This window comes from Dendrobates tinctorius, unplaced genomic scaffold (assembly GCF_039654945.1).
Source record: "Dendrobates tinctorius isolate UK_male_01 unplaced genomic scaffold, ASM3965494v1 ptg000089l, whole genome shotgun sequence".
In the NCBI taxonomy this organism is placed as follows: domain Eukaryota; kingdom Metazoa; phylum Chordata; class Amphibia; order Anura; family Dendrobatidae; genus Dendrobates; species Dendrobates tinctorius.
In genome coordinates, this window is record NW_027361757.1 from 18,216,846 (window position 1) to 18,242,641 (window position 25,796).

The following is a 25,796-nucleotide window of genomic DNA, read 5'->3' on the forward strand; positions in this document are numbered from 1 at the left end:
TCAGGTACTGAAACACAGAGAAACACAGTATAACAAACGCATAAAAATACTCTGTTGTAAAAAAAAAAAATATCAGTAAACAGCAAGTGCTAGTAAAAAGATAACAAAACAGGGTATTTAGTTGATTCGTTTTTTGCAAAAAATGTATACTAAGCCGCTCTACCACATGTTAAGGTATACACCTCAGAGCAGTCCCTACCCGATGTATTTAAAACCTGATGTGGGCATAGAAGAAGCACTTTGCGAAACAGCGCTGTCGGGGTTGGAGGATTCTCACTGGGAGCTTCAGCACACATGCACTTTAAGGTATATCGCTATGACACAATTGCTGACACTCGAAATTCCAGTTGAGATATGTATGGAGTTTGTTTGTTATAGGAAGTGACTGATTGCAATTTTGTTTATATCAAAGAGTGTGCAACCAGAGATGAGGATGAGGGTGCCAATCATGTCTGGCATATTATATTGGGGCTGTGTGCGAAATTCTATTTAATTTACTTTTAATTCCCTTTGTTTTTTGTGTTGGTCCAATACACAAGGAAAAACAAGTATATAACAGAACAAGTGTAACTGCAATAATTTTCTGGGAGAAATACTTCATTTTCTGGCACAATTTCAAGGGTGTCACTTTCAGCCATGACTCTATACAGCAATCCAATCATATGGCACTGTACTTCTAATTGCTCATTTTGCCTTTCTACCCAGTTAATTCTCTTTTCTCTGCTTCATATAGAAACAGGAAATCTCATGTCACTGCATTCATCATTTCCCCTCAACTCCTGACCCTGCTGCTCAGCTTCTCCCCCTTCCAGGGACATTTCCGGTGACTTTTTGGGAAAACTGACCTATTTACAAAAAAGCTTAGGATTCTTCTAGTCAGTTTTTAATAATGTGACTATTTGGCCAAGTCCCGTAAGTAGTAATTCTCATTACCATTTTACCTTCAGAACTCAATTGAAGGGTTTGGTGGCATTTCTTTCTGTAATACCACTGAGATTGGCACATTACCCATGCCATATCCACAGGAGATTCCTTACACATTACATAAAATGCTGAAATAACATTTGCATACAGCTTTCTTCTGCAACTATTTAACTTGCACCGGGGTCAGTCTCAGAATGTTAAAAAACAAAAACAAAACCCAAAATTGCAATTTCAGAAATTGTTATTGTATAAGGGATAATTTTCTGATTGCTGGCAGCTCTGCTCTATTCAAGACTGCGCTCAACAGATCCGTTATCCCTTATCCTTCCTCTGGACAAGAGAAATCTGTTCTGAGTCCCCAATAGGTTTTAAGATGAATACATAGGTATTACAGATTATCCGCCTTAGTGAAAGGCCTTCTGCCTATTAGAACTGCTATGCAATATAACTGCACTAGTCTCAAAATACCACTTGACAGGCTTTGTATCTATATTGTGAGCAAGAAAGCTGTGAAGAAGGTAGCACTAACAAGTGTACAAATAAAAGTACAAAATCACTTCATAGAGTGGATTGGCAACTTTAAAATATTAAAAAAATATTTTAAAAGAGTGGAGTAGAGAGAATAAGGAAGTGGAGATTATATTCATTGCATCTATTAAACAAATATCTTGAGTCAGATGTTAGAAAGGAAATATTTAGAAAGAATGGAATTGTTTAATACCTACCTATCATGATCCCGGGACTGAAGTAATTCAAGCAATTCCTTAGGATCCAAACTGCTTCTAGACTGATTAATCCCAGTCTGACCTCCATTAAATTTATCTATAAAATAAAACAACCTTAGATTTTAGCAAAATTGTAGGAAGGAAATAAGCACGTTTGTACTTGGGAAACAAAATGATTTTTCCCATTTGCAAGTGTATAAGTGTAGAGTACCTCATTTCTCTATACAGTAAAGTCTACCCCTCACTTGTCACAGTGCAAACATAGCCGCTTTGTGCGATCAACTGATCAGCGAGTCGTAGTTTCCGACTTTCACTCCACCAGGCAGTTTGTTACTAAGTTTGCATGTTTCCCCTCTACTTCCCTTTTAATCAAATATTTTTTATTATAACAGATAACCATATTGTAATACAGTCTGACACAAACTCCAGACAGATACAAAATGTAATGTAAAAAGCAGATTAATACATTTCCCTTTTTTAACATAACTAGCCCCTTAACTCAATAACCCACCCCCCTACCCCCTCCCTTCCCACCAATCCCATCCCAATATCCTTTATACTTCAGATAATACATCACCTCTTAGTAAACTGAAACATAGCTTTTCAGATGCACAACTTTATAAATATGAATTTCTCTCCCAAACAATCAAACTGGACCCAGCCTAGCCTGCAATAACTCCGCAGACGCCACACCTGGATAGTCCATCCATCTGCCCCAAACATTTTCAAACTTTGCATGTTGCCCTCTCAATATATATATTCCTTTCCATGAGAACAATAAAAATTAACTTTATTGATGAATTCTTTTTTGACTGGTCTGAGGTCTAAGGGGTAAGGTTTCTCCTTGTGGAGAGTGACATACCAGCTCTGGCTTGTCAAGGTAAGGAGGCTTATTCACCGTGCAATGCTCCTCTGGGAAATTTAATATGCAAATTGCCTCTTCAAGGAGAAACCTTACCCCTTAGATCTCAGTCCAGAGCCTCTCATCTAGCCAAATCAGATCTCATACTTTGCACTGACGAGGGCCAATAGCCCGAAACACCATGTCTGCAAATTGAGATTCTGATTTGGCTGTTATCCTAAGTCATATTACAAGACTCAAAGGGTTGATTGTGACTTGTAGGGTCGCTACTACCAATAGGTGGCGCTGTAGAGTAATAGTCCTCTCTCTCTCTGAAGAGGCAATTTGCATCTTTGACTGGTGGTCTTTCATCCAACCAATGCATCACGATAATCTTCCTGGCAGCATACAACAATCTTCCAATAGCCAATTTCTCACATTCATCCGCAGCAATATCATCCACACATCCCAAGAGGCAAGTCAGCGGGCTACGCACAATATTTACCCCCATCACTTCTTGAATCAAGTTAAGCACCTTCATACAAAAGGGCTGCAGGCGAGAACACGACCACATCATGTGCATAAGATCCGCTCCTTCCTCAGAACACCTTGGACATTTTGAGTCTCTTCTCAGTCCCGCCTTCATCATCCATAACGGTGTCCTGTATACTCTATGCACCAAATATAACTGCGACACCCTCTTAGCCTCACTCAAAGAGACCTTAGGAATATATTGTAATATGGACTCCCAATGAGATTCCGAAAAGGAACCCAAGTCTGCCATCCATTTTTCCTTCAACATTAACGGGTGTCTCAGTAAAAAAGTGTCCAACAGGCCCCTATACATTAAAGTAATAAATCCTCTTGTACTTCTTTCAGGACCTATAAGATTCAGCAAATAATCTGACTGCAGGACCACCCGCAACACTTCATTCTGCTTATTTAGGGCATGTCTCAACTGCAGATACTGGAAAAACATGTTGTGGCTTAAAGGAAACGCTTTCCTAAGCATTTCAAATGTCTTAAGAATACCACTATCAAACAGCTGAGACGCGAACCAAATGCCGATACGCCTCCACTGACCAAACCCCCGCAATCTGATGAGCTCCGCCATCCTAGGGTCAAACCAAATCAACACATAGCTTGTATATTCCGTAACACCCCTCCACAGTTTAAGCTTCTGCCACACTTTCCCCATCATAACTATGGCTGGAAATCTCCTTGGATTTAATCTGAATCTACCCACTTCCAAGCTAGCTAACAATGGGAACTTTCCCACTATATATTCAGTGATTATCCCCGCTGATGTACTTTGGCTATATTCTCCCCAGCCCACCATATGCTGACATTGGGACGCTATATAATAAATCCAAGGGTTAGGGACCGCCAATCCCCCCTCATCCTTTGATCTCTGCAATTTTTTTAATTTGATGCGTGCCCGACTACCTTTCCAAATCAAATCCATAAATAAGGTATTGATCCCATAAAATTTACTCTGTGCCAACCACACTGGAGCATTGTACAATATGTAGAGTTGAGGCATGAATATCATTTTAATCAAATTGACTCCACCGACGACCGACAGCAGCAGCCTCTTCCAGGCTCCAATCTTCTGTTGAAACCTTCCCAGCAGAGGAGTTAAATTGAGCCACTCATAGTCTTTTATCTTACCCGAGTTCCCCTCTACTTCCTTAAAGTTTATTTGTTTGTCAAGTTGTAATTTTGAATAAATTGTGTTTCAAAATAAAGCTTTAGTTTTTTTGGGGTTTTTTTAAAGCACTTCTGACAGATTCATCGTATGGGTTCATTTTATATTTTGAAAATTTGAACTTTTCCGGATGGGAAAACGGCAATTTGTTTTTTAAATGGGAAAAATATATTTTTCAAAATGGATTCTAATACCATTAGAAGTCACGGTTGGTAGATCACTGAAGGCTAAGGTATTGCTGCATACAGTGTAAATTGTGATGTCCTATGAAGCTCAATCTGTGGCTGGGCTTCACAGGAGTATGAAGATGGCAACCTTACGCAGGTCCCAGCTGCCATGACAGCCCATCAATATGTCACGGAGGGCAAACAGAGGCTGGTACATTCACACTGTCAATGGCTCCATTTAAATGGTGCTGTCAGATTGACACTGGCATTTAACTGGTTGATGGCAGCAATCAGAGCACTGCTCAGGCTGCTGATGTTATGTGGTATCTACTACGAGTGGAAGGAGTTCAGCTCCTGAGCACTCTACCCACACACTGATGAACATGTATGTCATTTTGTGGCAGTTACTCAGAAAGTGATGATTTCTATAAAAAGCAGCTAATCACACCAAATCATGAAGGAAAAAAGTAATGCAATTAAGCAAATCACGCAATACATACTTTTGTGTATCACCAGTTTCTCTAGTTTTCTTTTCGCAGCAGCTTTTTCCACAATTTTTTGAACAATTGTATTAGCAGTCACCAAACGGTAGACAACAACTGGCCTGGTTTGACCGATCCTGTGACATCTGTCCTGAGCCTGCAAGTCTGCTTGTGGATTCTAGAAATATTGGAAAGTGCAGTTAATTCAAAGTGTGAAAATGTAATGTACTTGTATGCGAATATGTTGAAAGGAGGTGCCCAAATTGAGCCAGAATCTGTCGTACATGCTGTGAACCACATACAGTTAGGTCCATATATATTTGGACAGAGACAACATTTTTCTAATTTTGGTTTTAGACATTGCTACAATGAATTTTATGCAAAACAATTCAGATGCAGTTGAAGTTCAGACTTTCAGCTTTCATTTGAGGGTATCCACATTAAAATTGGATGAAAGGTTTAGGAGTTTCAGCTCCTTAACATGTGCCACTCTGTTTTTAAAGGGACCAAAAGTAATTGGACAGATTAAATAATTGTAAATAAAATGTTCATTTCTAGTACTTGGTTGAAAACCCTTTGTTGGCAATGACTGCCTGAAGTCTTGAACTCATGAACATCACCAGACGCTGTGTTTCCTCCTTTTTGATGCTCTGCCAGGCCTTCACTGCGGTGGTTTTCAGTTGCTGTTTGTTTGTGGGCCTTTCTGTCTGAAGTTTAGTCTTTAACAATTGAAAAGCATGCAAAATTGGGTTGAGATCAGGTGACTGACTTGGCCATTCAAGAATATTCCACTTCTTTACCTTAATAAACTCCTGGGTTGCTTTGGCTTTTTGTTTTGGGTCATTGTCCATCTGTAGTATGAAACAACGACCAATCAGTTTGGCTGCATTTGGCTGGATCGGAGCACACAGTATGGCTCCGAATACCTCAGAATTCATTCGGCTGCTTCTGTCCTGTGTCACATCATCAATAAACACTAGTGACCCAGTGCCACAACAGTGGATTTAATACCCTATGCAAATTCTTTTGGACAGATTTTGGTTTTATTACGTTGAAGACACATTTAGAAATCGCACTTTGTTTTCGCCTGCTAGGCAGGTCTATAATTTGGAAATAAAGTAGCATGCAACCACCAGTTTCCATTTGTCGTGGTACAGTAAATTGTGCACAAGGCATCTTTACAGAACCGAGTACTTACCCAATCACTGTCATAAATGATAACTGTATCTGCTGCTGTTAGATTGATTCCCAGGCCTCCCGCACGTGTGCTGACAAGGAAAATGAACACATCAGGGTCTGTGTTAAATTCTCTCATCTGCAAAACAGAAAGTTGTTCAAATGTCAAAGCCGAGAATATTTTGCCAGTGCTTAATGTAATGCAGAAAGCCGTTTTCCCAAATACACAAGGGCAAAGAACACAAGTCTCATCTAAGGTATAACTAAGAGTCATTTTAAGAAAAAGCCCAATTTAAATATCCGTTGTATTAATTTCTCTACATTTTGCAGACAGGCTTGCCATCAGAGAGAGAAGCGAGGAGTAGTAACGGTGACTTTCAGCAGTGATGCAGCCCACTGGTGCTCTGCTCTGAGTAGCAGTAGGGCAAGACTGGATGTGGCCAAGACAAACAGATGAGTGTTTGTAATACAAATAATTGTCAGCATCTTTTTGTTTCATAATAAATCAAATGATTATCTGCATTTTGATTTGAACACAGCAGCAACATCACACAGTCCTTGGTCTCCTGGCCAATTGTTACTCCAAATGTAAACAGGAGCATCATTCACTGACAGCAAGCACATCTTAAAATGTTCTAAAAAGCAAGTTTCAAGTACTGATACAATTTACTATACCTTCATCAAATCAATGGGAAAAAACAAAACACATCATAACAGATTCATTGTGTCAAATCTTATATTCTCATCTCTTTCTGTAAAGGACATGGATCTATCCAATCGGCAAAATTTGAATTTCCTGTAGTAGCAGTAATCCATTAATATATCCAACATTAAGGTCATCTGAGAAAATATCAAGACCTAAAAAGACAAGAGAATGAGAAAGGAGTTCAAGTATAGAAAAGTTCACCATCAAGGTCTTCAAAAGGAAGAGACCTGGAAGCACTTGTGTTCGTGAAAATAGCCAAAGGTAAAACTAAAGTGTGTGGGATTTTTTTTTTTACCTTGTGTCCTCTTTTCTTCATCTCTGGCAGCATACGATCTAGGACTAAAAACTTTCCTGAACTTTTTATCAGATCTTCATCTATCTGGGGTGCAGCAAGAAAAAAAAACACATTACTACAAGATTGTTGATAATCTATCATACTGCTAAAGATAAACATTGCTAATTTTTTGTAAGGAATTAACTTACAATTCCTTAAGATTTCTGTGCGCAACAGAGTTCAGTTAGCTTTAAACCAGGCAGGCAACATCAGTTCATCAAAAAGGTTATAAATGCTTTAAGTTTGTATTTAGAAAGGAAAAATACAGGGCACATCCACTGTGTAAAATCCGTATAAAAAAACACATTAACAGAGAAAAAGGAAGGTGCTCACCTATTGGGGTTGTGAGAAAGTCACAACACCCATAAACGCATGAGAAGCAGCAGCAAGTCTGCACAGGGTCCTAGGACAAATTTGCAAAAACGGCGTGGAAGTGCAATGAGGACTGCGCTTGCTTCTGGTGGAGTACAAAAGTTCTTTATTCAGCCAATAAATAAAGAACTTTTGTACTCCACCAGAAGCAAGCGCAGTCCTCATTGCACTTCCACGCCGTTTTTGCTTAAGTTTGTATTTGACATGTAAAATGCTGCACACAGGCCGCAGCAAAGCTAAAAACTAAATACTACTTATCCTCCACTCCAGCAATTTTCAGGTTGGGCCTCAGTGACGCCAGTGACTCACTGCAGATATCTAGCAGCCAATCACTTGTTTCAACCATCTGTTCCTTACATCCCCCCTAATGTAAGCAGAATACAGGTTGGGGGGGTGATGCGCCGCTGACATGGAGGGCAATTACTACATAGTCTTATCTCCACCACTGCCTAGCCACCATTTTATACCTATCTAACAATCCCTTTAAGGGGGGTGGGTGAGGGGAATGTTGAGTTTTTCCTTTCACGATGCTAGCGGGGATCTCACCAAGGTCACCGAAGTTCAGCCCGGCTGGGAACAGAACATCAGTGACATCACCACTGGTCTTTGAGGCTGCGCTCGCAGCAGCCCGCTCAGTGTTTCTCAGCCTGGACTGTCGCATCTTAGCACCGTCCATTATAAACCAAAAAAGAAAATGGAACCAAGAGCAATTAATAAAATATAAGATTTTATTGTTATACAAAATTAGATAAAATACAATTTTAAGAAAAATCCCGCAGCCCACACTACAGATAGGTTGGTATTTGCGTACAGACTTATTACTCATTTTTTGGCATATATCTACCTCTGGCTCTATCTCTCTGAATAATAACTTTCTCTCACATTGGCTGACAGCCTCTCTATCTGTGGTTAACCAGTAACTCCTATTTTAGGACTGGTGGATATACTTATTTCCCTCTGATATTAGCTGTGATTGATATAGGATTATATTCCTCTTTAAAGTATGTACCTGGCCTAGTCCTAATTTTGGACTACTCTCATGCACTATTGCACTTTATGTGAATATTGAGAAGATATTGTGCTCTTGTACTTAAGGGATATAGAGATAGACAGACATTTTTTGTTACCTCTACATGCCTCTGTTTAGATACTGCAATTTTTACCGTTACCTATACCTGTGTGTGGCAACTGTGTGTCGCTGATTCCCTTATATATCTTTAATTCTGTGACTAATTTTTCTTAAAATTGTATTTTATCTAATTTTGTATAACAATAAAATCTTATATTTTATTAATTGCTCTTGGTTCCATTTTCTTTTTTGGATTATATATTACTTTAAAGGATGAGCTGTAATATTGATAACCTCCCTTTGGTATTTTTGGCACCGTCCAGGTTGAAAACTGTTTATCCCCAGGACATGAATTACGGTGTGGGACAGAAGGATGGCCAGGTATGGTATATTCTTTTTTTATTTTAGCTTTATTACAGGAGATAGAGGGCTTCGGTGGAATTCAGAGAGGTTGTAAGATTATTAAGGAGTTCGTCATTCTTTCAGCTAAAGGACTTTTCTGGGTGTGTGTTTTCTTACAATGTGACTATAGGATTAGTAATGGATAGGTGTCTTATAGATGCCTTTCCATTACTAAGCTGTGGGCTTGATGTCACCTGACAATACAAAGGTGACATCATCACCCCCCGACTATCACCCCACTTGCCACCGCTACAGAGCAAGTGGGAAGAGCCGGGCAAAGCATCAGAATTGGCGCATCTAATGCATGTGCCTTTCCTGGGCAGCTGCAGGCTGATATTTTTTAGGCTGGGGGGCAATATCCATGGCCCCTTAGCAGCCTGAGAATACCAGCCCCCAGCTGTCTGCTTTAGCAAGGCTGGTTGTCCAAAATGGGCGGGACCCCAGTTTTTTAAATTTATTTAACCCCTTTCTGACATCAGACGTACTATCCCGTCCATGGGCCCCGGGCCCCTATGCCCATGGACGGGATAGTACGTCTAGCGCGATCAGCGGCACCCACGTGGTGAGCGCCGCTGATCGCGGCCGGGTGTCAGCTAATTATCACAGCTGACACCTGGCACAATGTGTCAGAGGCGGTCACGGACCGCCCCCGACACGTTAACCCCTTGCACACCGTGATCAAACATGATCGCGGTGTACCGGGGGTTAAAGGGAAGCATCGGCAGGGAGGGGGCTCCCTTCGTGCTTCCCTGAGCCCCCCACAGCAGCGCAATGTGCAGCGCTGCTGCAGGGGTCTCTTTCCCTACAGGCCCCCGAATCCAAGATGGCGACTGGGGCCTTCGGGGGCCTGCAGGGAGCTGGCTTCCTCAGTGCCTGCAAAGCGCAGGCATGAGGAAGTCTGCAGTACTGCCTGTGACAGATCGCTGATCTGTCACAGTGATCTGTGATGTGACAGATCAGCGATCTGTCACAGGACAGTGAAGTCCCACCTGGGACTATGTAATAAAGTTAAAAAATAAATTAAAAAAAGTGTTAAAATAATTTTAAAAAAATCGCCAAATAAATTAGAAAAAAAAAAAAAATATTCCCCCAATAAATCCATTTTTTGGAAATAAAAAAAAAAAAACAATAAAAGTACACATATTAGGTATTGCCGCGTCCGTAACGACCTGCCCTATAAAACTGTCCCATTAGTTATCCCCTTTAGCGAACCCCTTAAAAAATAAAAATAAAAAACGAAGCAAAAAATAATGATTTATTATCATACCGCCAAACAAAAAGTGTAATAACGCGCAATCAAAAAGACGCATATAAATATCCATGGTACCGCTGAAAACGTCATCTTGTCCCGCAAAAAACGAGCCGTCATACAGCATCATCAACGAAAAAATAAAGTTATAGCTCGCAGAATAAAGCGATGCAAAAATAATTATTTATATAAAATAGTTTTCATTGCATAAAACCACCAAAACATAAAAAAATGACCTAAATGAGGTATCGCTGTAACCGTACTGACCCGAAGAATAAAACCGCCTTATCAATTTTACTGCACGCGGAACGGTGTAAACGCACCCCCCCAAAAGAAATTCATGAAACGCTGGTTTTTGTTCATTCTGCGGCCCAAAAATCGGAATAAAAAGCGATCAAAAAATGTCACGTGCCCGAAAATGGTACTAATAAAAACGTCAACTCGTCCCGCAAAAAATAAGACCTCACATGACTCGTGAGTCAAAATATGGAAAAATTATAGCTCTCAATATGTGGTGATGCAAAAACTATTTTTACAATAAAAAGCGTCTTTTAGCGTGCGACAGCTGCCAAACATAAAAATCGCCATAAATAGTAAATCAAACCCCCCGTTATCACCCCCTTAGTTAGGGAAAAATAATAAACTTAAAAGAAAATGTATTTATTATTTTCCCATTAGAGTTAGGGTTAGGGCTGAGATTAGGGTTAGGGGTGTGTTGGCGTTAGGGTTGGAGTTAGAATTGGGGGGTTTCCACTGTTTGGGCACATCAGGGGCTCTCCAAATGCAACATGGCGTCTGATCTCAATTCCAGCCAATTCTGAGTTGAAAAAGTCAAATGGTGCTCCTTCCCTTCCAAGCTCTGCCATGCGCCCAAATAGTGTTTTACCCCCACATGTAGGGTATCAGCCTACTCAGGACAAATTGCAAAACAACTTATCAGCCTACTCAGGACAAATTGCAAAACAACTTTTGGTGTCCAATTTCTCCTGTTACCCTTAGGAAAATAAAAAATTGGGGGCAAAAATATCATTTTTGTGGAAAAAAATGATTTTGTTATTTTCACGTCCGAGCGTTATATACTTCTGTGAAGCACTTGGGGGTTCAACGTGCTCACCACACATCTAGATAAGTTCCGTGGGGGGTCTAGTGTCCAAAATGGGGTCACTTGTGGGGAGTTTCAATAGTTTAGGTACATCAGGGGCTCTCCAAATGCACATGACACCCGCAGACCATTCCATCAAAGTCTGCATTCCAAAACGTCACTACTTCCCTTCCGAGCCCCGACGTGTGCCCATACAATAGTTTTCTCCCACATATCAGTGTACTCAGGACAAATTGGACAACAACTTTTGGGGTCCAATTTCTCCTGTTACCCTTGGGAAAATGAAAAAATTAGGGACTAATTGATCATGTTTGTGGAAAAAATACGATTTTTTTATTTTCATTCCCGGGCATTATAAACTTCTGTGAAGCCCTTGGGGGTTCAAAGTGCTCACCACACTTCTAGATAAGTTCCTTAGGGGGTCTAGTTTCCAAAATGGGGTCATTTGTGGGGGGTTTCTACTGTTTAGGTACATTAGGGGCTCTCCAAAGGCAACATGACACCCGCAGAACATTCCCTCAAAGTCTGCATTCCAAAACGTCACTACTTCCCTTCCGAGCCCCGTGTGTCCATACAGTAGTTTTCTCCCACATATGGGGCATCAGCGTACTCAGGACAAATTGGACAACAACTTTTGGGGTTCAATTTCTCCTGTTACCCTTGGGAAAATAAAAAAATTGGGGACTAATTGATCATGTTTGTGGAAAAAATACGATTTTTTTATTTTCATGCCCGGGCATTATAAACTTCTGTGAAGCCCTTGGGGGTTCAAAGTGCTCACCACACATCTAGATAAGTTCCTTAGGGGGTCTAGTTTCCAAAATGGGGTCATTTGTGGGGGTTTCCACTGTTTAAGTACATTAGGGGCTCTCCAAAGGCAACATGACACCCGCAGAACATTCCCTCAAAGTCTGCATTCCGAAACGTCACTACTTCCCTTCCGAGCCCCGACGTGTGTCCATACAGTAGTTTTCTCCCACATATGGGGCGTCAGCGTACTCAGGACAAATTGGACAACAACTTTTGGGGTTCAATTTCTCCTGTTACCCTTGGGAAAATAAAAAAAATTGGGGACTAATTGATCATGTTTGTGGAAAAAATACGATTTTATTTTCATGCCCGGGCATTATAAACTTCTGTGAAGCCCTTGGGGGTTCAAAGTGCTCACCACACATCTAGATAAGTTCCTTAGGGGGTCTAGTTTCCAAAATGGGGTCATTTGTGGGGGTTTCCACTGCTTAGGTACATTAGGGGCTCTCCAAAGGCAACATGACACCCGCAGACCATTCCATCAAAGTCTGCATTCCAAAACATCACTACTTCCCTTCCGAGCCCCGACGTGTGCCCATACAGTAGTTTTCTCCCACATATGGGGTATCAGCATACTCAGGACACATTGGACAACAACTTTTGGGGTCCAATTTCTCCTGGTACCCTTGGGAAAATAAAAAAAATGGTGACTAAAAGATCATGTTTGTAGAAAAAATACGAATTTTTTATTTTCACGCCCGGGAGTTATAAACTTCTGTGAAGCACTTGGGGGTTCAACGTGCTCACCACACATCTAGATAAGTTCCGTGGGGGGTCTAGTGTCCAAAATGGGGTCACTTGTGGGGAGTTTCAATAGTTTAGGTACATCAGGGGCTCTCCAAATGCACATGACACCCGCAGACCATTCCATCAAAGTCTGCATTCCAAAACGTCACTACTTCCCTTCCGAGCCCCGACGTGTGCCCATACAATAGTTTTCTCCCACATATCAGTGTACTCAGAACAAATTGGACAACAACTTTTGGGGTCCAATTTCTCCTGTTACCCTTGGGAAAATGAAAAAATTAGGGACTAATTGATCATGTTTGTGGAAAAAATACGATTTTTTTATTTTCATTCCCAGGCATTATAAACTTCTGTGAAGCCCTTGGGGGTTCAAAGTGCTCACCACACATCTAGATAAGTTCCTTAGGGGGTCTAGTTTCCAAAATGGGGTCATTTGTGGGGGGTTTCTACTGTTTAGGTACATTAGGGGGTCTCCAAAGGCAACATGACACCCGCAGAACATTCCCTCAAAGTCTGCATTCCGAAACGTCACTACTTCCCTTCCGAGCCCCGACGTGTGTCCATACAGTAGTTTTCTCCCACATATGGGGCGTCAGCGTACTCAGGACAAATTGGACAACAACTTTTGGGGTTCAATTTCTCCTGTTACCCTTGGGAAAATAAAAAAAATTGGGGACTAATTGATCATGTTTGTGGAAAAAATACGATTTTATTTTCATGCCCGTGCATTATAAACTTCTGTGAAGCCCTTGGGGGTTCAAAGTGCTCACCACACATCTAGATAAGTTCCTTAGGGGGTCTAGTTTCCAAAATGGGGTCATTTGTGGGGGTTTCCACTGCTTAGGTACATTAGGGGCTCTCCAAAGGCAACATGACACCCGCAGACCATTCCATCAAAGTCTGCATTCCAAAACATCACTACTTCCCTTCCGAGCCCCGACGTGTGCCCATACAGTAGTTTTCTCCCACATATGGGGTATCAGCATACTCAGGACACATTGGACAACAACTTTTGGGGTCCAATTTCTCCTGGTACCCTTGGGAAAATAAAAAAAATGGTGACTAAAAGATCATGTTTGTAGAAAAAATACAAATTTTTTATTTTCACGCCCGGGCGTTATAAACTTCTGTGAAGCACTGGGGGGTTCAAAGTGCTCACCACACATCTAGATAAGTTCCTTGGGGGGTCTAGTTTACAAAATGGTGTCATTTGTGGGGGGTTTCCACTGTTTTGGTACATCAGGGGTTTTCCAATCGCGACATGGTGTCCAATCTCAATTCCAGCCAAAAACGTCAAATGGAGCTGCTTCCCTTCCGAGCTCTGCCATGTGCCCAAATAGTGGTTTACCCCCACATGTGGGGTATCAGCGTACTCAGGACAAATTGCACAATAACTTTTAGGGTCCTGTTACCCTTGGGAAAATAAAAATTGGGGTGAAAAGATCATTTTTGTGGAAAAAATATGATTTTTTAATTGTACCGCTGTACGTTATAAACTTCTGTGAAGCCCTTGTGGGTTCAAAGTTCTCAACACATATCTAGATAAGTTCCTTGGGGGGTCTAGTTTCCAAAATGGGGTCACTTGTAGGGGGTTTCCACTGTTTAGGTACATCAGGGGCTCTCCAAACGTGACATGGCGTCCGATCTGAATTCCAGCCAATTTTGCATTGAAAAAGTCAAACGGCGCTCCTTCCATTCTGAGCTCTGCCATGTGCCGAAACAGTCGTTCCCCCCACATATCAGGTATCAGCGTACTCAGGACAAATTGCACAATAACTTTTGCAGTCCAATTTCTCCTGTTACCCTTGGTAAAGTAAAAAAAATTGAACCTGAAGTATTTTTTTGTGAAAAAAAGTTAGATGTTCATTTTTTTTTAAATATTCAAAAAAATTCCTGTGACGCACCTAAAGGGTTAATAAACTTCTTGAATGTGGTTTTGAGCACCTTGAGGGCTGTAGTTTTTAGAATGGTGTCACTTTTGGGTATTTTCTATCATATTGTAGAAAAATATATATATATATATCTTCTTGCACGGTTGAGAATCAAAAGTAAAGGCAATGTTGAATTGAGGATAAAATAAATCTTGTTTTTAATTATTCATTTCAAAAAGTGATTACAAAAATGAAGAAAAGTAAGTTCATGACATGCAGTAATTATTTGAAGAGAAAACGAGCATTGTTCTTACATATAGTCTTGAGCAGCTGTCCGGGTGTTCGAGAGTCTCAAGGGATATGAGATCTCCTGAACAAGAGTTAGGCCGGCTTTATATACTGTTCTGACCTATAAATTACAACCACATATGGTGGCTTGCCACTATGTTCAGAAGTTCTTCCATATTAAGTGAACCCTAGTTATTTTAATAATATGCATACAGTTATTTATGCATTACCTTAGTCTGAGATATTTAAGCCTAAAGTCTGAGATCTTTAGAACCATTCATTATCTCTAAATAGTCACATTTTGACAGCTTTGACAAGTGACCTATACATTTGACAAGAGAGACAGCTGTGTGAGCCAAGGAATCCAGAATAGCTCAGTCACACTCTAACCAGAGCCTCTGCTAGCTGGACTAGACTCTGTATGTGAGAATTAATCTATATGAGAGAATTAATCCATATATTTTTTATTATAGAAATACTGATATTTTACAGTCCCCCCTGATTATGATTTGAGACATATCATAATCAATCCTAACTCATTCTCTCACCATTCGTATCACATTCATTCTTTATTCTGAAAACCTTGTATCAACATCTGCCCTGAATGTCATCTGAATTTTCAAACCTATTGTAAAAACAAAAATTAGATCAGAGAGTTATATTTTTTCGTTTTAACATCTCTCTTAAAATATCATCTTCCTTTTTCATTTCTATCTTTATATTCTTATAAATACTCCTAATTTTACACATAATAATTATTTGATATATTATACACAGCAAAACTATGATAAATAGAATAACAATCGGATTAGACAATACATTCCCTGCTGCCATTTTCGCTGAAGACTGTGACCAACTGGTTACAGATTTTCCTAAATTTCTCCACCAAGATGAGCCTGACATACTCGTCCATTCATGTTCAATATCATTTAGATTACCTTGTTCATGTCTAAATACAATTTCAGCTTCTTTTAATTGTTTTGTCAGCAGATTTAATAAACCCTTGTCTTTCTTTATTTCATTTGTCCACAAATCTCAAGGGAATTTATTGACTTGTGACAAATTGAACTGGATCGGAAGGATTTTCAGACGTCTTGAGCTTATTGACGTAATATTAATACTTCCTTCCTTCTTTGTGAGAGTTTTAACATTTCCCTCAATACAATATAAACCCATTGTCAGATTTTCGACATGTACACAAGATGAGAAGAATGCAGAAACTGCTTCTTTTCCTGACATGACTTGGAAACAAGTTTTGTTAGCGCTTACTGGTGTCACCAAGTCATGTATCGTGTGGACATTCTCAACTCTGGCATGACAAGAAGTATGATTATGGAAACATGAATGATAAATGACTTTATCCTGTCCAGGTAGACACATTACCTTGGAAACAAAATTTAAGCATGACGAAATGTCTAATTGTTCAGTGTTGATACCATCAAATGCAAAATCTGTGTACTGTAATTGATAATATAACAATTGTGTAGGACTGACAGGAATTCCCAGAACACCTATAGGAACCAGGGTTTCTTCTCTTCCTGACACTGGAATCAGTGATGTTCCTACACAAATGTTCTGTTCACATCCTAACCACTTATTTACCCACAAATCTGTATGGTTTAACGCAAAGTTATATTCTATGGGCAAATTTCTTATTAGCCCTAAAGGGGTAATTCCACTTTGTAAGGCTTGTGCAATCATTTTCAGATTGGTGGAATATTCAATCTGAATTTCTAGACATGTTTTGGCCACTTGAGATTCCTGTTCACTTTCCATTAAAGCTAAAGTAGCATCCTGAAGATGTGATACAGAAGATCCCAATACAGTAGCAGTGTTCAAAACCATCTTTTCAAGGACTTGATTCAAGCTTTTCTGAATCTTTACCCCTTTTCCTCCAATATACCCAATATTTTCCAGATCTGATTTAAGTGTATGAATGTCCATAGTGTTAATTAAACTTCCTACTGTTCCTAATCCCCCCCAAAATACCTTCAAACACTCCCCTCTTACTTCTAACCTGTGTTGAAGTTCTTTTCCCAAACCATTGTTCTATTCCCATCTCCATGTTAGTGAGATGTGGTTGACACTGGGGATATCTAGAAGAGATTTTCCAGTTAGACATGTTAAAGGTCCATACCATGGTCAGAAACACTCCATCTCGTAACAGAGGTTTAGTTTGGAACTGATTGATCTGAAAAGGAGTAGATGGTTGAAATCTTGTCTGTGTGCATACATTATCTACTGCTGACCATATATTTACCTTTACATCTCTACATTGTTTGTAGTTATATTTCGTTAAAATGCAACATTGGCAAAGTCCAGAATCCTTAGGAGATGGATTATCTACAGAAAAAATAAAATCCTTATTTAACCATCTCACGTTACCGGATTGACCTCTGTGTATAACATTTGTTGGACCATTTGAAAAACTTCCCAAAAATGATTTATCTTTGGTCCATATTAACAAAGATTCTGAAGGTAGCTCTAACCTCGTGCTGCATTTTAGTAATAAAGGAGACATATTTTCTTGACTATATACTGCTTGTGGTGTAACCCTTACTTCTGGAGCTATAGTATTTGAAACTGTAAAAACTACAGATACCTGTACTTGTACTGGTTCTCTGGTTATCTGAAAATTCCATGTTTTTACCCAATCCTCGTCTCCTTCTGTAATAGAAAGAAATGAAGGATCTAAAACTTTCCCAAAAAGTTGTGTCTTTAACAAAGCATCTGTTTTGGATGTTTCAACTTTCCCTTTTGCGATCATATCATTTGTAATGTCGCCTGACCACACAGCTTTCTCTTCACCTCTTATCTCTATATTCCAGAATAACACATCTGTAGGACTACATTCCCATGTGCCTGTCTTATTATTGTGTATATAATCTCCTTGTAACTGTGTGAACTTCGTCTTAGGTCCTGTGGCTGCGTGTAATATTATGTCAGTGTCATGTATGAAGTGTAGCTCAATACAGCATTTTGCACCAAAACCCATGCAAATGTTTCCAGTAATATCTAGTGAATCGTCCGGTATGTCCTCATCTATTAAGCTTTGTAGATTCGTTCCTCTTGGTTTCCTTGGATGTAAAGTTCCTTTGAAAAGTTCCTTCACTTCACTAGTATTTGTTCCATGGTGTGAAATATCTTCAGCGTAGATCACAGTTGAAACAGTACAAAACAGCAGAAATGTGATTCCCATCAGATTGTAGCTTTTCCTGGGAAATGTCTTTTTCTCCTGAAGGATTGGTGTTGAATCCCTTCCATCAAGGACGTGGAGTTTCATATTCCAGTTCTTATTGGAATCCATTTCTTCCTAAAAGAAATGCAGTATCATTATTTTGCAATATACAGTTTGCATTGATCAACATGTACCCACAATTTTTGTTGTCTGCGGGTATTTTTAACCACCTTAGATGCTCGTTGCACAAGTATCATCACTTGTCCCATGGTTTCGATAATTTCAAAGGGACCTTCCCAATTACTTTCCCAAGGTCCATTCTTCCTGAAAGTTTTAATCATCACTAGAGCCCCTTTCTTGAATTTGGATACATATGGTGGCTCCATTCTCTGCATTCTTGATGCAGCATGTGGAAGAATCGTTTTCAAATTTTCCTGCAACAATTGCAACCATTTGGACCTTGCAACAGCATCTTTTTGTGGTGTAGACAAAAATGGTTCATGAGGAAAAATCAATGGCATTTTTCTTCCTGTCATCAGTTCAAAAGGAGTAAACTGAGTTGTGGCAGAGGTTGTTCCTCTTACACTCAACAGTACAAAAGGTACTGCATCAACCCAAGTATTACCTTTGTCCAATAACATCTTGGCAATTCTGGATTTTATTGTTCTATTCATCCTTTCCACAATACCAGCAGACTGTGGATGGTAGGGTACATGAAACTGCTGTCGTACCCCTAGAATAGCACAAACGGCTTGCATGATTTTTCCTGTAAAGTGACTTCCTCGATCAGAGGTGATCATTCTTGGGATCCCCCAAGTACAAAAGACATGATTAACTAATGCTCTAGCTGTAGACAAAGCATCATCTTTCCTGACAGGTAAAATTTCAACCCACTTAGAAAAAACATCTACCACAACCAATGCATACCTGAGACCATTTTTACCTGATGGTAACGGTCCAATGTAGTCGATTTGCAACGTAGACCATGGACCATCTGCAGGTGCGATTCGGAGTAGTGGCGGTTTCTGTCCTTTTGGTCTTGGATTAATTTGGGCACAAATGAGACATGATTGAACAACACTTTGCACTGTCTCTTCCATCTTTTCCCAGTAAAATTTCTCTCTGAGAATGCCTAACAATTTTTGTTGGCCCAAATGACCCAAACTTTCATGATTGTATTTTGTGAACTCAACCTGTAGATGTCTTGGGACAACAGGACGCAACTCCCCATTTAAGTCATGACACAAAACCCCGTTTTCACAAACAAAGGGAGGTTTTGGATCAACCCGGGAAGCAACAAGAGATGAGTCTTTTTCTTGTTCTTCCGCAAAAGAAGGGATATGCGTGTCTGTTCTTTGAACTGCTGAAACCTCGAGAGGTTCAGGTTCAAACACCTCTTCTCCTGTCAGGGCTGCCTCTTTGGCTAGCATATCTGCGGTTGCATTTCCAACAGATAATTCATCATCAGATTTTTTATGGGCCGGAACCTTGACAATAGCAAAACCATTAGGGTTTTTTGATGCTATCCTGAAAATTGTCTTCAGTGTGTCACTGTGTACAAGAGTCTTATTAGATGAATCTACATAACCTCTTTTTTCCCAAACTGACAAGTAATCTGTCAGTGATCTTACAACATAAGAGCTATCACTGTAGATCACAATGGGACACTGATCATCTGCTTCATTCAGCTGTAGTACCATTTTTACTGCTTCTAGCTCTGCTCTTTGAGCTGAAAAATGACTCGGTAATTTGTGCTTCACAACCTGTCCTCTGTTGGGATAAAAAATGGCATATCCTGAATAATAGTGCCCATCTGAATAGAATCTGGAACCATCTACAAAAATTGGTTCGTCTGTTACCTCTGTTTTCCGTCTGAAAAGTGATGGACTTGGATCCTGAAAAGACTGTAAACAATCATGAGTTTGTCCTTCATATTGCATCAGCTGAGGAAGAACATATTTGGCCTTGTAATCTACCTCAATTTGTTTGGGAGACAATGACAATAACCAATGAGCAAATCTCTGATGTGACACACCTGGGATATTATTCTCAAAGAGAAGTTTTAGTGTAGAATGAGGAGTTTGCAAAATGATTTTGTTGAACCCGACAATATGTTCGGTTGCTTTGACTGCAAAGTACACACCTACCAAGTGTCTTGCACAGGTTTCAAAACCTTTTTCAACAGGTGAGAGAAGTTTTGAAAAATAGCCCAAAATTCTCCACTCTTCTCCCTGTAATTGCAGTAATACAGCAGAAACAGAAATCTCCGATGTGTGCACTTGCAAAGCAAATGGAGCCGAAGGATCTACTGTGGACAAAGCAGGTGCATTTTGTAAATTCATTTTCAATTGTTCAAATGAGGTTTGCTGTTCATCACCCCAAGGACCAAAGTAATCACTGTTTTCACCTTTCAAAAGATCATATAAAGATCTGGCCTTATCTGCAAAATTCTCAATGAAATCCCTTGAATAATTCATAAGACCTAAAAAATGTCTCAATGCCTTGTGTGATGTCGGAATTGGTAGGGAAGCAATTGCCTCAATTCTTTCCTGCAGTGGCTGCCTTTTTCCTGGACTCAACAGCACCCCTAAAAATCTGACCTCAGTCTGCATCAATTTGACCTTTTTGGTGTTCAATTTCAACCCTGCATCATGCAGTAACTCAAACAATTCTGTCAGAAGAGAAACATGTGTCTCTTTATCCTCTGTAGACAATAAAATATCATCCACATATTGCAGAATGCAATCAGGCCTCGAAAATCTGGATAATACCTTTGCCAATGCCTGATGAAAAACACTAGGTGACAAATGTGCTCCTTGAGGTAACCTGCAAAACAGATATTGCTCGTCCAAGAAAGTAAATGCAAACTTATACTGACAACTCTTTTCAAGAGGTATACTGAAAAAACCATTGCTAATGTCCAGTACAGAGAAGTATTTGGCCTTTGCATTTAACCTTGCCATCATGTCATGAGTATCTGCCACAATTGGTGCGACATTGGGTGTATGCTTATTGAACATCCGTAAATCCAATATCATTCGATAAGAACCATCAGATTTCAAAACACACCACAAAGGATTGTTACTTACAGAATTAGCCTTTCGGATAACACCTTGATCTAACAATTCCTGTATGATCTTTGACATAGAGTCAATTGATTCTGGAGGCAATTTATACTGACGCTGTGGCGGGGGATCACGCCCCTCCACATTCACGATAACGTCTTTCATTGTTCCAACCTGATTCCTGAACTGAGCCCAAAGAGAAGGAAAAAGCTGTACAATTTCTGTCAATACCTTGTCATCATTAGTGTCAGGCCACAAATGGTCAGATGACACCACATCATTCAAGCAAATACTTCCAACATGGCTATAATCATTAGGATCAATGACTACCGGTTTACAACCATTGGAATCTTTCCAGATCACTTGATTTCCTAGGTCAACTACCCATCCGAATTTCTGCATAAAATCTGTGCCAAGTATATTTTCAGAATCACGACAATACCAGATGTCAATTTCTGTTTTGAAAGAACTAGGTATTTCCAAAATCACATTGGGAACTAAGGTCGCTTTAGTTCCACCTTTTCCACTGAAACCGACAATTGTACAAACTGGTGAATCTGGGTTTAGCTTCAAATCAAGGTTTGTAACACTTAACTGAGCTCCTGTGTCAATAAGAAATACAACATTCTGGCCTGCTAAACTTACTTTGATAAATGGTCTTCCACAGTCATCCAATGTAACTCGAGTCACAAATTCCAATGGATGTGGTACAGGAATAGTCTGTGATTGTCAGAAAGATGAAGGAGATGGGAGAAGACCTGTGTCCTTTTTAAAAGACCTTGGAATTCTATCCCTTGACTCTGTTTCCTTCACTGTCATTTCTCTGATCTGTCTGATTAATGGTGCATATGGTGACTGTGTTTGTCTGTTGGCAGTATGAGCAGGTGCAGATGATTGTAATGCAGGTGCGGAAGGTGTGGTGTATGATTTTGGCATGAGTCCGTTTTCCCTTCCAAGCTTACCTGTTCCTTGTATACCCATCTCTGATTCTGCTCTCAAAAATTTCCTGCACTGCCACTTCAAGTGTCCAGGTATACCACAAAAATAACAATGGATATTGTTCCTTTGTGTAGTATTTTTACCTCTATGCTCAATGTGATCCCTGCTCTTGGAGAATACTGTGGCTCTAGGTTTCAGCTGACTGTCTTCCTTCTCATGAACTACCGCTATTTTAGCCTTGACCTGATTTTGTTTCATGGATCTCCTTATTCTGTCAATAAAAACTGTTGCTTCTTGCAATGATGGCTGAGTGTTAGCCAATTGCACTGAGGCAGGATCTAAGTACTTGAACTTCTTTACAAAAAATTTGATCATGGATGCTGGCTCTTCGTGAGGCCCGAGATCCATTACCATCCTATAGGCCTGTTCAAACTTTACCAAAAAAGAGAATGGGTCTTCAGAAATATTTGTTTGTAAACTCCCTAAAATATCAACTGTAGGCATGTCTTCTCCAGTTGTAAACAATACTAATTGTCTAAGTCTGTCTTCTTTTGTACTATGTGCCATTTCATTCTCATCATTTAATCTGGGTGTGATCTGTAATCTTTTTCCCATATGTGAAGGTAACCAAACTTTGAATATTTTATTCTTTTGCTCATCATTCAGATTGTATTTGTCTGTGTTTGATTCAAAAGTGTCCGCATTATAAAAGGCGTCCATCTGATCGTTGTAATTTGGAATGTCTTTTACAATTTTCATTAGCTGATCGTGTATTTTCAGATTAATGCGTGCTGCTCTGTCATGTAATTTTTTCCGTTGTAATTCTACTGCCTCTAATTCCTCTACTGAAGCATCTGGATTTTGCATATTTGGTACAAATGATGAGGCAACACTGTCCTCCTGTTTACCTGTTGATCTTGTGTTAACAGAAACCCTCTTTATATCTTGTCGTAATTTAGACAATAACTCTGTCCTGGTATCTATTTGATCTTCCAATTGTTCTATATGTTCTGACAAAATCAAACAATTTGGACAATCAAAGTAATCCCCGTCAGACTCTTGTGTGTCACCTGGTGTGTCAGTGTGATTAATGTCTTGTGTGACAATGCATGTTTTATAGGTGTTAGGTTCAGTTTTCTCAAAGACTAGGCTATTATACACATGAACTAGCTGCATAACATTCTGAAGTTTCCTTTGTAATTTTCTAACTGAGAAAAACCTTTTGTCAATTTTAACATTTTCTGCCTCACATTGATTATACAAACTAGACCATAATTGGGCATCCGTATGATTATGAACAAACTTGAAATCTATGTTACTTTTCTTAGCATAATCATGTATAAAATCCATTATATTTTTTTCTCACCTATTGAGAGTCTTTCCCGTCAATGGATGGTCCTCTGTGTCCTTATGCAATCCTCAGATCTCCGTCTGGATGAGACGCATGCAGCTCTTTACGATCCTCACGCGTCGTCTTCAGGTTCAGTGTGATCTTTGTGCCGTGAAATAGTGGAATTCCTGAGGAAGCTTGTACAACAGGTGGTTTTTTGGCAGAGTTCGTGCTCCCCCCTTGTACAATCGAGGAAGGAATGCCAGCCAAAATTAGCACAAAAGATCAGTCTGGCTAAGGCTCGCCAAAATGTAGAAAAATATATATATATATATCTTCTTGCACGGTTGAGAATCAAAAGTAAAGGCAATGTTGAATTGAGGATAAAATAAATCTTGTTTTTAATTATTCATTTCAAAAAGTGATTACAAAAATGAAGAAAAGTAAGTTCATGACATGCAGTAATTATTTGAAGAGAAAACGAGCATTGTTCTTACATATAGTCTTGAGCAGCTGTCCGGGTGTTCGAGAGTCTCAAGGGATATGAGATCTCCTGAACAAGAGTTAGGCCGGCTTTATATACTGTTCTGACCTATAAATTACAACCACATATGGTGGCTTGCCACTATGTTCAGAAGTTCTTCCATATTAAGTGAACCCTAGTTATTTTAATAATATGCATACAGTTATTTATGCATTACCTTAGTCTGAGATATTTAAGCCTAAAGTCTGAGATCTTTAGAACCATTCATTATCTCTAAATAGTCACATTTTGACAGCTTTGACAAGTGACCTATACATTTGACAAGAGAGACAGCTGTGTGAGCCAAGGAATCCAGAATAGCTCAGTCACACTCTAACCAGAGCCTCTGCTAGCTGGACTAGACTCTGTATGTGAGAATTAATCTATATGAGAGAATTAATCCATATATTTTTTATTATAGAAATACTGATATTTTACACATATAGACCCCTGAAAGTGGCTTCAAATGTGATGTGGTCCGTAAAAATAAAATGGTGTTGCAAAAATGAGAAATCGCTGGTCAATTTTTAACCCTTATAACTTCCTAACAAAAAAAAATTTTGGTTCCAAAATTGTGCTGATGCAAAGTAAACATGTGGGAAATGTTAGTTATCAAGTTTTTTGTGTGCCGTATCTCTGTGATTTAAGGGCACAAAAATTCAAAGTTGGAAAATTGCGAAATTTTGGCCAAATTTCCATTTTTTTCACAAATAAACGCAAGTTATTTGAATTAAATTTTACCACTATCATGAAGTACAATATGTCACGAGAAAACAATGTCAGAATCACCGGGATCCATGGAAGCGTTCCAGAGTTATGACCTCATAAAGGGACAGTGGTCAGAATTGTAAAAATTGGCCCGGTCATGAACATGCAAACCACCCTTGGGGGTGAAGGGGTTAAATAACTTTAAAAAAAAAAACAGCGTGGGGACCACTATTCGTGATAACTAGCCTTGCTGAAGCTGACAGCTGAGGGTTGCAGCCCTCAGCTGCGAGTTTTGCAGTTTTTTTAATTATTTACAGCGCAGGAGCTGCTAATACTCCCATCCGCCGCTCCTGTTCTCACTGTAATTAGCAGCAGCAGGTGGTGGATGATGGGATCAGTAGTCCCATCAGCTGACACCAGTGACCGGAGGTAAGCTTTATACCTCCGATCACAGCTGAGTGCTCACGCTGTCTTTTGACAGCGTGGGAACTGCAGCTCTCTGACCGTCGGGGATTTCACTGCCGATCAGAAGCGGTGTTTGCTGGATGTTCGTGCCCCCCATTCAAGTGAATGGGGTCCGGGTACTGTTCTGGTACCCGGACTTTTTGTAACCGTTTGTCCGAACCCGAACATCTAGGTGTCCACTCATCTCTAGTTACTGCCATTATTTAGGAATGAACCCTTCATGCAATGTTAATATTTGAAATTAAAAGCTTACCTTGAACTCCTGAGTGAATGGATCAAGAGGATATTCAATCAAATAAGGATGACTGTAGCACTTTCTCAGCACCATCATAGTATTTCTCATATTGAGGTGTACTTCTGCATCCACTGGCATGGCCTTATCTGTTACATATCTAGATAAAGAGGATTAGTGACCAATGGTGGCAAAACAGACCATCACTTAAGCATCAAGTTTCCGTAGTAGCATACCTTTATTCTTTTACTTCTTGCTCAAGTTGCTGCCGCGTGTGATTAATAAGCTGGTCAATATTATTTCCAGTGTCCCGTTCACGATATCAACTATTTTACTACTCTTCCTCTTCGCTTTTCCATTGGAATTGTAGGCAGAGGTTTCGG

The 25,796-nt window shown here is 39.7% G+C and overlaps 1 protein-coding gene across 1 annotated transcript; it reads right to left on the bottom strand.

The window, feature by feature from the left end:
• Nucleotides 1-25,583, bottom strand: LOC141098284 (lymphoid-specific helicase-like). The gene is made up of 7 exons (XM_073585945.1): nucleotides 25,435-25,583; nucleotides 7,025-7,108; nucleotides 6,760-6,881; nucleotides 6,046-6,160; nucleotides 4,866-5,025; nucleotides 1,650-1,746; nucleotides 1-7 (listed from the first exon to the last, which is right to left on the bottom strand). The coding sequence occupies exons 1-7, from the start codon at nucleotides 25,552-25,554 to the stop codon at nucleotides 1-3; spliced, it is 705 nt and encodes a 234-aa protein (XP_073442046.1). The 5' UTR covers nucleotides 25,555-25,583.
• Between the last annotated feature and the right edge of the window lie 213 nt (nucleotides 25,584-25,796).

Excerpts from the sequence above, each read along its gene's own strand:
- LOC141098284 (XM_073585945.1), bottom strand. The coding sequence starts at position 25,554 with ATGCCAGTGGATGCAGAAGTACACCTCAATATGAGAAATACTATGATG. Across the intron at positions 6,882-7,024 it reads TGAAGAAAAGAGGACACAAG|GTCTTGATATTTTCTCAGAT; the intron begins GTAAAAAAAAAA and ends TTGTCTTTTTAG. Across the intron at positions 1,747-4,865 it reads GAAACTGGTGATACACAAAA|ATAAATTTAATGGAGGTCAG; the intron begins GTATGTATTGCG and ends TTTATTTTATAG.